Consider the following 12,230-nt stretch of genomic DNA (forward strand, 5'->3'; position numbering starts at 1 on the left):
AGCACAAGTCTGCATCACGTGGAGAATAAGAGGCGCGATCTCGTAATTATCACGTCGTGAAGGATGGGAAGTGACGCGATGATTACCGCCGTTGCCAACCTCCTTGAAACCCCCAACGCGTCATTCTCTCGCCTCGCAGCTTTATTTTCTTTATTTACTGCCAGGTTCCACTCGTGCGTCATATTTTGCGATTTGATGACAATGACATTTCGTTGCATTTCGTCATGACTCGTTTTTCATAAATGTGAAATATACATATATGACATGTATACTTGCGAAGATAATATAATAGAGAAATTTTCGTCGAGAGTAAAACGACTTATAATGAAGGTTTAATTAATAACTAAAAGTTTCATTCGACATTAATTAATGGCTATATATCTGCTAATCATAAGGAATATCTACGATATTCCGATTGAACTTGCAACACATTAAACTGTCTTATCATCACCGGGAACAAAGACTGAAATGATCAAAGAGGATAGAATAGGAAGATTAGATTCAAATCTAATATAACTTTGGCTTTCATTAATCGGAAATATATTATCTTTATCTCTAACACAAAATGTAAAATAAGATAACATAAGATGAGATCAGCCTAGCGAATCATGTAAAAGTGCTGTCATAGTCCTGACAGGGTCAATTATCCCTACCATCGACCGTCGCCATTCTCGACGTTAATCGTCGAGCGTTATAACGTGGCACGACATGCCAGCAGCACAGAGACGCCACGATAAAAAGAGGAGCAGACGGCGGAGTGCGTCCTCCTTGCACGGTAGGATGCGTCAAGCCGCCATTTTGGTGGCGGTGCAACAGAGGGGTAATAACTGCAGGAATTCATGGTAATGGCGATAATGCGTGCCCGAACGACGGGGCCCGCGGGGCTGAAGGGCGAAAGGGACGAGGCCCCTGAAGAGGCCCATCGGAGAGAAGTGGGGAGACTCCGCGTGTCACGATGCAGAAACTTACGTACGCCTTCGCGTATGTTTCGTGCGTACGTGCCAACACCGATCTTGAAGGGGAAGAACCATGGGAGCGGGACCGGCCTGTTTCTGATTGGTTGAAGCACGTCCACCGGATGTTGGAGGTCGGTTCTACGTTGGGGGAAAGTATTCGAATTATCCCTTACAGTTGGCACGGTACTGATAGAGGAAAATAAGGAGATCCGATAAATTTTTTTAAAAATGACAATTGTAGCAATTTTGATGCTTTATCTCCCAATGGGAGAAAAATCTAAGGGGGGAAAAAAAAAAAAAAAAAAATTGTCGTTGCAATGTATTCGCATCAATATCTATACATTTCGTGATTTTCTTCATTTTGAGGCCAAATTTAACAAAAATTATCAAAAAATTAGAGCGTTGAATATGTGCGTTTGGCATTTATATTTTCATAAAACATAATAGAAATTTTTTCAAGAAAATGGACTTTCTATAAATTGCAAAAATCGACTAATTCTTTTATATTATATTTCTCTTAGTTTACCTATCTCAAGTATTAATGCATATATGATATGATAGAGATGAGAAATGAGTGAAAAGAGATAAGAGCAATAGAAAAGCACGAAGCGTGCAATCTTCCATAGCAATCTTATAATGATTCGTATTTTAATATTCTTCTCTCAACACGATTATCTCTATATTTAATACAATATGATAGTATTATTATGTACCGTTATTCTCAACATTTAATTACGAGAAAAGTAATATTACCGTTATATAGATATTCGTATTAAATATAATTTATGCCCGTAATTAAGAATATCACGAACGAAAAATATGGCAAAAAGTGCGGCGTGTATATGTGCGTCGCACATGTCCGTATTATTTATCATTACGTATAATGGACGTGCTTAAGACGATCACATCGTGTGCTCTTAATAGCGATTTCTTTCGTGATCGCGTCGTCGTTTATCCTGTGTCCAACCCTTGATTTGGAGCAATTCGGATTAATGAAAATTCTCGCGTAATACTTTTTGCATACAGTAGAGTAAGAAATAAAGATCTCTACACAGAGTAATATCGTAACAAGCCAAGTTGTTGTATGTGTCTTCCTACGAATTCTACCACTGTCATTGCCAGGTGATCATTTATTGCCTCGGTAAAAGACTAATGCCATCTTCGAGTCTCTCGTCTTTATATTTTTTTTGTGAAATTATATTGCAGTAATATATGAAAAAGTAAATTACCGTATACGTTTTAATTGAGACAGAATCTGGATAAACGTTTGGTTTAGAAGAGTTCTTGTAAAGAAGGTATAGGAATTTCACAGCATCGTTACGATGAATTTCGTTAACGTTTGTTCAAGAGGGATCTATCCGAATCCTAAAGCACGCACTAGACGGGAAAAGCTGTTTAACGAATAAACACGTTGCAAACAAGAGTCGAGTGTGTATACGAAGAATAACCTGATCTCGGTGTGGACAGATGCATAGCTCGCTCGAAACGACCACTCGTCATCTTTCGAGAACTTTTAGTTGAAGTGATGACAAGAAAAACCGACAGACTATAGTAAATGACGAACGTCGTATTACTTGACTAATGAAGCAAAAATATTTTAATAGTGCTTCCATTCGTATGCAATGAAAATTTCTTCAACCGCGCTCACTCAAACAATTTAATACGGATCAATTAATATATTTTAATAAAAAATATTCTTACATATTTAAAAGTTAACGATATATAAAATAAAATGACGAGAAATTAAACGTTATTATTTCTCTAATATCGATTTTGGCTAATGTTATTTAGATATCAGTGAGTTTGTCACTAAAAGAGATTCTCGTTGGTTTATCGGTATCTTTATGAATTTTTAAATTTTAATCTAATGTTCATGGTTATATATATATATATATATATATATATATATATATATATATATATATATATATATATATATTACATGGTCTCTGCTTTCAAAAAATATAATTTTATTTTATATAATCGGTAAAACTGCATAAAAGGTAATCCCTCCGATTTTATTGCCGTTTAAATATGTGTAGGGAAGATTCTTCTGAGTAATACCCGCCAAGAAATTTGTGGGGGACAGCATTAATTTAGCTATTTAGCAGATATAACAAATTAAAGTTTCATAGTTTTAATGCTTTTTCTATTATATTATAAAATAAAGAAAAATGAAGTTTGTTTATGTTGCATTTGTGTAGAGCAGATATGGAAAAAGTATTTGTTTACATTTACGGGATATGTATATACTCATGGATATTTTGTCAATAAAAGCAGTTAACGAACTGCGAGAAATAGGTGAAATATTGTACATTATTGACAAATTGTCCGTGATCATGTACCTATTCTGTAAATGTAAATAAACACTTTTTCGTCTGCTCTACAATAAATACAACGCACATAAACTTCACTTATTTCTTGCGGGGAATTACTCAGAGAAACCTCCCCTGCAACATATTTAAGTGCCAATTAAATCGGGGTTGTATTACTTTTTATGGTGTTTTACCATATATAATCATTAATCTACAATATTTATATTTTAGTTTTTATAAAAGCGTAGTTTATATATGAGAAATTTCTAGCTTCTAATTGTATGTATAGTATATGGCTAAAGTAACTAGTAGATCGTTTGTGGAATGGAGATTAAAGTAATGTAATTCTAGTACTGTGAGAAATGTAAGACTTACCAAGGGTACCATCCACCGTTTTCCGGGAGAAAGAATGCCTATCGTTTCTCCATGCCCAGGAACACAAGTCGCAGGTGGTGAGTCCATCGGTGGCGATGCTCTCTTCGGGTAAAAAAGGTGGTCTAGGTGGTGGCGGTACAAAGTTGCCAATAACAGCCCATAAAGAATCGACATCGTTGCTGGCACCGGTATAATATAGCAATTCTTCCTCGGCGACACCGGCGAACCAATCTATGTCGTTTATATTAGGATAGACTGTGTTCGTACTTGTCGTAGTTGTGCTGGTGACCGTGACCTGAAAATAAGTTAACTCAAATTTAAACAATATAAACTCTAATTATAAAAATTTCTTTTAATATAAATTTTAATTTTACAATGTAAAATTATATAAAATTATTTAATAATTTTAATTTTGCAATATATTTTAGATAAATAAATATTTATTATAATAGAGTAGATCTGGATCTACAATAGTAAGTTTTTAGCCTTCTGTTCTATAAGCCCTATATATAAAATATAACATAATTTCCGATCAGAAATGTTTCCCGTACTGTCTAACACTCTAATGTGCAAGCTTTAAGCGAGCTGGCCAGATCCCAGCTCTTAAAGCTTACGACGTAAAACTTTTGACCGATATAATCCTAAAGGCTAAAAGCTTACTACACCTATTGTAGATATTATATGTCTTCCATATCGTTTATTCTGCATATATCTTGAAAGTTTAATTTAATTAAATTTTAGATTCAATCTATCAAACATAGTTTCGCTAAAACTTTTATTACTACGGTAAATGCAAATTTATTTAGTAAGGCACGATATAAATTTTTACACGTAGTATACCTTCCCGAGTCCCGAGTAAACATAGCTAATGGAACTCTCATCGTATCCCCCTGCACGGGGTTATGGAAGAAAAAATTGAACGCATCCAGTCTGTCTCCACTGGTACATGTTTCAGGAAATGGCGAGGCAAACAGACGTTAAAATCAAAAGAGTGAGGAACACAGTCGGCGCATCTCTGAGCATTTTTCCTCCATGAAACAGTGGGGAACACCGGATGAATCTGGTCTTCACAAAGAGACATCCGCGGTCCTAACTCTTACGACAAACATTGAGTTTTGTATAGACGGTAGCAAACAAACGCGTCTTTCTTCTTTCTCATTTTATTGGATTGCTATTTGTATTTTGCACTCGAACCTAATAGGAGATTTGATAAACAATAAATTCACGAATGGATCGTCAAAATATATTCTTACAAATATTTGCCGTAAAATATCGCGTAGGAGATAACAATAATTTTGCATTAATACAACAATTTATTCGTTTGTTAAATTTTAATATAAATAAAGTAATAAATATATATAATCTGCTATGTACAAGGATAAGATAACTTCAATATACAATAATATACGCAATAAGTACGAAAATCTTACGCTATGTAATAAATTTATTGATTCGGATATCCGATGGAATATTTCGCAAAAAAAAAAAAAAAAAAAAAAAACGTGTATCGTAACGAGATCATAACGTGATTGCACGCTATGATCAGCGTAAGCAAGAAAATCGAGGAGCATTGACCGCTGTATATAACGCTGTATATTTTTTCCAATCAACACAACTTGAAGCACATATACATAGGCACTTTAAAGTCCGCATAGCTCGTCAAATGGTGATTACTTCGAGGAACGATGATTCTCTGATGCGAAGTTCCGTGTCGTAAGGCGGAGTTTAGCGAAGAATCGACAGCAGATGATTATTCGTATCGCTGATGATTATGAAACTATTCACGCGAAAGAAACGCATCCCTCCGTGTCGATGTTCCTCGGTGTACATGCGCGCAATAGTTAATTATTGAAGTAAACAAGTATTCGTAAAGAAATATGAACACATATCGTTTTTTTCTCTTCTTGCTCGATTGAGATATTAATGTTGTACCGAATATGGTTGTTGATGTGTGCAAATCGAGAGATTTGCATGCAACATCTAACTAAATGACTTCATTTATTCGTTGTTATGAGATATTCTGACGTTTTTCATGTAAACTGCATATTAATTTAGAATGTATAAGATCGTATATTTAAGCCAAATGATACAATATATTAGCGATTGTAATAAGTTCGAGATAAATAAAGTAGTTCATTAATGAAGAAACGGAAATAGGCTGCCTTTTAATTGACTATTATATATTGCTATCATAATATCGCCAAAATTAAATGAAAATTAAATGTACCTCAAAATATTGATAAATATTAAATTTTTGTATAAAATACAATATTGTTATTAGACGACACTGAAAGTGCCGAATATGGCTCAATATTCGTGTTCGGTCATCGTGTCTTAAAGGGTTAAGAAGATTGAGGGGCACAGAAATAATGCTGCGCGAAAGAGTTCCTCTCTATCGAATTCCATCAGTTTCGGATCTGGTCGAACGATGGAATGAAATAACCGTTCTACGAGAGATTCATTCGAGCGCGCCCGCGGTGGTTCTTCGTGTTTGAGACACTCGCGTTCTCCGGTAGAACGGTTCTCTCAGATCGGATTGCATATCATCGACGAGATCGAGAGTCACTGTATTTATATTCTCCTCTCGGTTCTTTGTCGTGGCTTTTCCACAGCGTGAGGTTGGTCGCGGTGAAGATTCGACTCTGCAGGTACGATGCATCCATGTATCCTTTATAAAGAGGGGCGGGGTACTTTTGTGCTGTGCGAAGAAGGTTCACGTGGTCGGGATTATGGATAGGCCCCCGGGAGAAGCGCTCGGGCCCTCCGCACGGCACACAATGGCACGCATTGATCGGCTTAATTACCGTGATATCGGTGTAATTAAAGCCCCGTTGTGTTAGAAGCCCCTTTCTACGAAGACGTCGAAGAAATCGATGACGTAATTCCCGGCGGCGTCGGGATTCGCGCGATTTCCTACGCGTCTCTCCTCCCGATTGCATCGTACCATTCTCTCGTCAAAACCCTTCTGTCACTTCTCCGCGTTCCTCGGCAACGCCGAGGATTTCTTAATAAGCCATTATCCGGTCGGCGACATACCATCGACGAGGTGCACACGAGGTTCAATTACGCGAAGCTTTTAAGAAATGCGACTCGCTGTATCCAGCTGTGGAAAAATTACGAACGCGATCTCATCCGGCATGTGCAAGATCATCCAGGAGGAATCGGCCTTTTTATCGATTAAATACACATTCGTTATAATGCGATTTAATATCGATGAGAATAAACAGGAGATTATGCTTGCGTCAAGATAAACGAAAACAACTTTGCTGTTTTTTCTCCGTGTTTGCTTTTTCTCTTCCGATTCCGCTTGACTAAACAAGTTTTTTTGAGAAGTCTCTATCTAAGTAAGTTTTATTATATAATTTTTTTCTATAAAAAAATGCATTTAGTTATTGAATATAATGTATATGATATTTTTAATCACCCGGAACATTAAACGATGACATCATAAAATAAAAACAATCGAGGATCGCCAAATTGTCATACGCGAATAACTTTTTCCTGTTTTCGACGCTTCCGTGACGAAATAAATTTTTGTGCGATACAAAATTATCCGCGCGCGTCCACAATATTTGGATCCAAGGCTGAAATCAACGTATTGTGTTTTTCCAAGATACATTGCAAAGACGTGGATCTTATAACCAGAAAGAATTATCTAATCTCAAAGCTTATAACCACTTCGGATCAAGTAAGTGACAGCGAAAATAGTTTAGATCTGTCCGCATGATATAACAATATTTACGTTTGTCGTAGTCGGATCGATTCATTATCGCAACATAATAATACTTCTTATACGTGATAATTATGTAATCTCACATAATAAACCAAAATCCACGTTCGTAGTCAGTTTAATATTTAAAATATAGGATTGTTCGATTGATTCGTGGATTATCAGTATGTGCCTAACAAAAACCAATCCAAACTTCGGTTAGCAAACTTCGGGCGTTTGCTTTTTTATTTCAATCATCTGTACTCGTTATATTCGAAGTCTAACGCGTCTCGTTATAATTACGAGCTACGTTTACGAGCGAAAGAGATGATGGCTTATATTTGTTAACTCTAACATTCTCTTCAAAGGTTCCTGTCGTTTCTAGACAGGCTGATATACACATTCAATCGTTAAAAGAAACGCGGAAAGCGTTTCCGTATGAATTCTGCATTCTAATCGCGAATTTATGTATGTTTTAGAAATAAAAATCTTCTCTTTTAATATTATACAATATATTAATCGTCGAAATTAATATGCTTGAATTACTTAAATATTTCTTTGTGACTGACTGATAAACTATTTGATTAAAATATCGCTTAATATTATGATAATACAAAAATTTATATGAAAAAAAATATTCGAAAATTTTAATGAATAGAGAGTCGTTCATATTATTAATGTAATTAATTTAAACTAGTGGCTAGTGTTTAAATATTTAAAAATATTAGTTACGATGTTTGAGACGTAACTTTTGCACGATAGGAACATAAGAAACGTCATTTATTGCCCAGAGTCAAAGGGCCGCGACAGTCCAGAATGCGACTAAAATTATAGGGCTTTCTTTGAAATTTCCATAGTAAAGTAGGTCTAAGATTCTTTTTACGGTTGCGAGATTCACACCATTGTCCCTACGGTTTCTTTCACGGACCCCGATGCCGACATTCTCCGTCTCTCCGCAACCCGCTGTTTTCGAATATATTCTAGAACTCGCACTACGGAATTTTCGCGTCCTGTTTCTATCGAGCTGCCGCCGCCTCTCGATATGTTTCGTCGGTCCGCACGCATTTGCAATTCTGACACATTTGGCGGCGAGGATATAACACACACGCTATTCGCAGTCAAACTTGCCCTCTTCGAGATACGGAGTAACACAAAGGGAGGAGAGAGTCTTCCGCGAGCGATGTGTGGCGGGGGGAATGTTGGAATACCAAATACGATTCCCGGAAAGATTCTCGTGGTTTCCATCTCGCGTCGCCTCTTCGTCTTCACAATCCCGTCGTCTTCGTCGTCGTCGCTGACAGCGCGGTCTCGCGATCTTCGTGGTCCCGTGAATTTTCGGCGCTCCTTGGCACAAGGCCGGGAAAGACGCATCTCTCTTATCTTTCTTCTTCAACTCCCCCTCTCTTTCTCCCGCCAAGTTTGAAGGGTCGTTAAGGATGAGTTCGAGGGCCAGAGCCGTATATAACGGATAATTGACAGCCGTGCCGGGGCCGCCGTTTGCTTTGCATGGACATTGAATCCGCGCGGTAACGGATGGACGACGGGATATACGGCCGAAAGGAAGATGAGAGGCGGCGGCGCGACGTCAGGCCACGAAATTCGACCGATTCGACCAGCCGAACGAAAACCGCGAAAGAGCACGGAGACGTTGACATGCGGCCAGGATGGAGAATGGAGAAGCAAATGTACGCTCGCGCTCGACGGACTCGTAAATTCTTCAATCTCTGATGTTTGGAAAAAGCGGACACGTACGAATGCGACACGGTGTTGTTCTCTCGCAAGATTGGCAATCTCATTTCGGCTTAATTGCGACTCGATTGCAACGGTACTTTGCTCATCTCGCTACATCTTATCGAAACAAGACAACAACTTTAACTTTATGAAATTTAAGACAATAAAATATGATTTTTGATTTTTTTCAAGAAATATAAAAATTTTAAATATGTGTAGGGGCGCAGCGATAATTAATATAATTGGTATTCATTGTATATCTCATTTAAATTCACATGAAAAATTTGTTAATGACTTTTTAATTATAAGCCATTCTAGTATGAAAAACATAATGATTTTCTATTTTCTGTTTTATGCATTATTGTTTTGCTAAGCAATGTAGTTGCAGTTTGTATGCATCGATATATCTAATACAATTTTTTTTATTCAATTATGTTAATTTGTATATATAAGATTTCTATCTTAAATATCATGATATTTGCTAATTTATTAATAAGTCATTGGGACGCTCTAATAATAGCAGGTAACTGAAAGATAAAATTACCAGTTTAATTGAATTCTTTCTAAATCGTGCATAAAGACATATTGTAGATAAAAATATAGAGTAAGAGTAATAGACCCATGTGAAATTGATTTCTACATAATATACGACAATCTCGCGAACTATCTTTATTCATAAATAGTTGTTGCTATATTATTTGTGGTTTGCAACACGAACTATAAAAGATTGCCTACAAAACGATACACTCGATATAACTGAAAGGATAATTTAAACGAACGGACACACAACACGATTCAACGAGATATTATAAAGGTCCGCAGTTGCGTATACGCAGTCTTGCACGCGCGAGCGTCGTAATTCGAAAACGAATACAGTTACGCGAGTCGCAAGTGGAGCATTCGTGTAATGCCCGTGAAAGTATGAAGTCTCCTTTAAATTACGCCGCAAATTACCATCCCCCCCCCCTGCGTACCTGAGCTTTTCCGAACCTGTTTCTTCTTGATTGTGCTTCTCATCACCTTTCCTCTTCTCATCGCAACAACTCGCGTTGAAACCTTGTTGTCCCATTCGGCTTATGTTGCCGTGGTGAGATAAAATCCGGTGGCGGATTAGCCCCGGTAATAGCATCGATGCAGAAGCAGTCAGTGGACCGGGCCGATGTCATAATATTATGATACGCGCTGATGTTAGCGATGTGTCATGTGACGCTGGGACTTTCTTTTCATCGGGTGAACAATGTTAGTGTAGCTAAAAACCGACATGTCCAATAGCAAATCTCGAACGACTTCCACTCACTTTTACCTTCGTCGGTTGAGATGGAATGATTTTTGAAGATCGAGGTTGAAACAGTACTTGAAAATACTTGCGATATTCGCAGAATACTAGCAATACTCGCAGAAGATCATTATTGGTAAAAAAAATGGTAAAAAATATCAGTAAATTTCACATTACATAAGAACAATAGTCTCAAATGCAGAAGAAACGATGCCGCTTGTCATCTTCTGAATTAGGAAGAGCATTATTCCTCCTGTCATCTCCAATTAAATTTTTTTTGTAGAGCACGCACACATTTGCCGATAATGAATTGACATGAAATGGAGATATCATTTATTTTTGTCCTCGCGTCAAACTCTCACGTGCACCGATTGAGCTTTTGACGAACGCTCTATTATTTTTGTCCATCTGACGAGGCCGATTGTAGAAGAAGAAAAAAGTAGCGAGAAAAGAAAACAGTGACGCTGAACTAAACCAAGAGGGATAAAGAGGGAATATATATATATATATATATATATACACACGATATAGAGAGTAGACACCGGCGACTACTTTGTCCGTCTCTGTACGCGTTGAATCATCCGGTCGGTTGGTTTCCTTTCACGAGTCGATGGCAGCCGTTCCCGCATCACAAGGCCTGTGGTCTTCTCCTCCGAGCAAGCATAATGACTCAATCCACGATCCACCTTGCCCCCACCCTCTTGTCGACCACGAGGAAAGATATCTCCCTCTTTCTCTCTTTCTCTTTTCCCCGATTTCTCCTCCTTCCGTATGCCTACCTTTCTCTCTTCATCTTACGGAGATTATACGTCCGCTCGACCCCCGAAGACGAGAGATATGTGGTTTTTCTCGTGACCGTGTCTGCTTTGCACAGTTTTCTTTACCGCTTTATTCTTTAACCTCCTTCCAACTCCTTTTTATCTTTGTCTTCTTGTTCTTATTCTTCTTTGTGTAACCGAGTCTTGCGAAGAGTTGTGTGCAAAGAGAAGTCGACTCGAGCGGCGCTAACTTATGCGCTCGCGTGACGCCGTGCTGTTTGTAATATTGTATGAATCCTTCTATGATTATATCTTATGATCCTGAAATTTGCTATGACGATAAAAGCTGGGACGACAGGGTGCAAATGTAAAATGTCGAATGATTAGGTTGAGCAGATGCGTAAGATCAGTAGCTGATTGGCCACCGGCTGTTATCTTCGACAAGCGAGTTAAACGCTAAAAATTACCGGTTGCTCGAATTAAGATGCGGTTGAAACATGTTCAACGATGGAATGTTTCGCAGTTATAGCAATTATTTTGTGCCAAGGTGCCACGGTTAGAGATCTAATTTATCGAAGCAAGATTATCATGAAAAAATGAACTCTGAGATATTTTAGAATTTCGCTAAAAGCGATAGAATTCTGTGGTACTTCGTGACAAATTGATTTGATTGACGTACAGACGCTTTTATTGGAATGTAGGATGTATCGTATTCATCGCGAAAATTTAATTTTCTTTACGGTATCTACCGCGATTGAGGAAGATAGGAAACAGTATACGCGTGCATGCGTACCGAGAGACATGTTGTATATATCATGCGGAGGTTAAGGTCGACGGTGCATCCTTAGCAGCTGCAATCTAACGATCTGCGTCGAGACATTCGAGTAACGATTATCATACGGAGTCGCAATCGTACTCGTGCGAGATGCGCGCGAGATTGCTACCGAGTTGCGAATAATTGCAACTCAAAATAAAAGAAGAATCACCGTTTAGATATCCATATTTAACAAAAATATAATTTCTGTAAAGTTTAAAAACGTAAGATATATAATTGCCAAAATATATTAGAAATAACTAATTGATATATCCGTTGCATCATCTCGAGTAGAC

General features: G+C 37.6%; 1 protein-coding gene across 2 annotated transcripts in view; it reads right to left on the reverse strand.

Moving 5' to 3' along the window:
* Positions 1-3,571: 3,571 nt before the first annotated feature.
* The window catches only part of LOC138941885 (uncharacterized), a 39,759-nt gene continuing 31,100 nt past the window's right edge, over positions 3,572-12,230 (reverse strand). For both annotated transcript variants that reach the window (XM_070311845.1, XM_070311844.1), the window contains exon 2: positions 3,572-3,941. In XM_070311845.1, coding sequence (XP_070167946.1) covers positions 3,603-3,941 — 339 coding nt within the window. In that variant the 3' untranslated portion in view covers positions 3,572-3,602. The remainder of the gene's footprint in view (positions 3,942-12,230) is intronic.

The sequence above is a fragment of the Polyergus mexicanus genome, unplaced genomic scaffold, assembly GCF_030449975.1.
Source record: "Polyergus mexicanus isolate NDT 795.1 unplaced genomic scaffold, iyPolMexi1.0 SCAF_20, whole genome shotgun sequence".
NCBI lineage: Eukaryota > Metazoa > Arthropoda > Insecta > Hymenoptera > Formicidae > Polyergus > Polyergus mexicanus.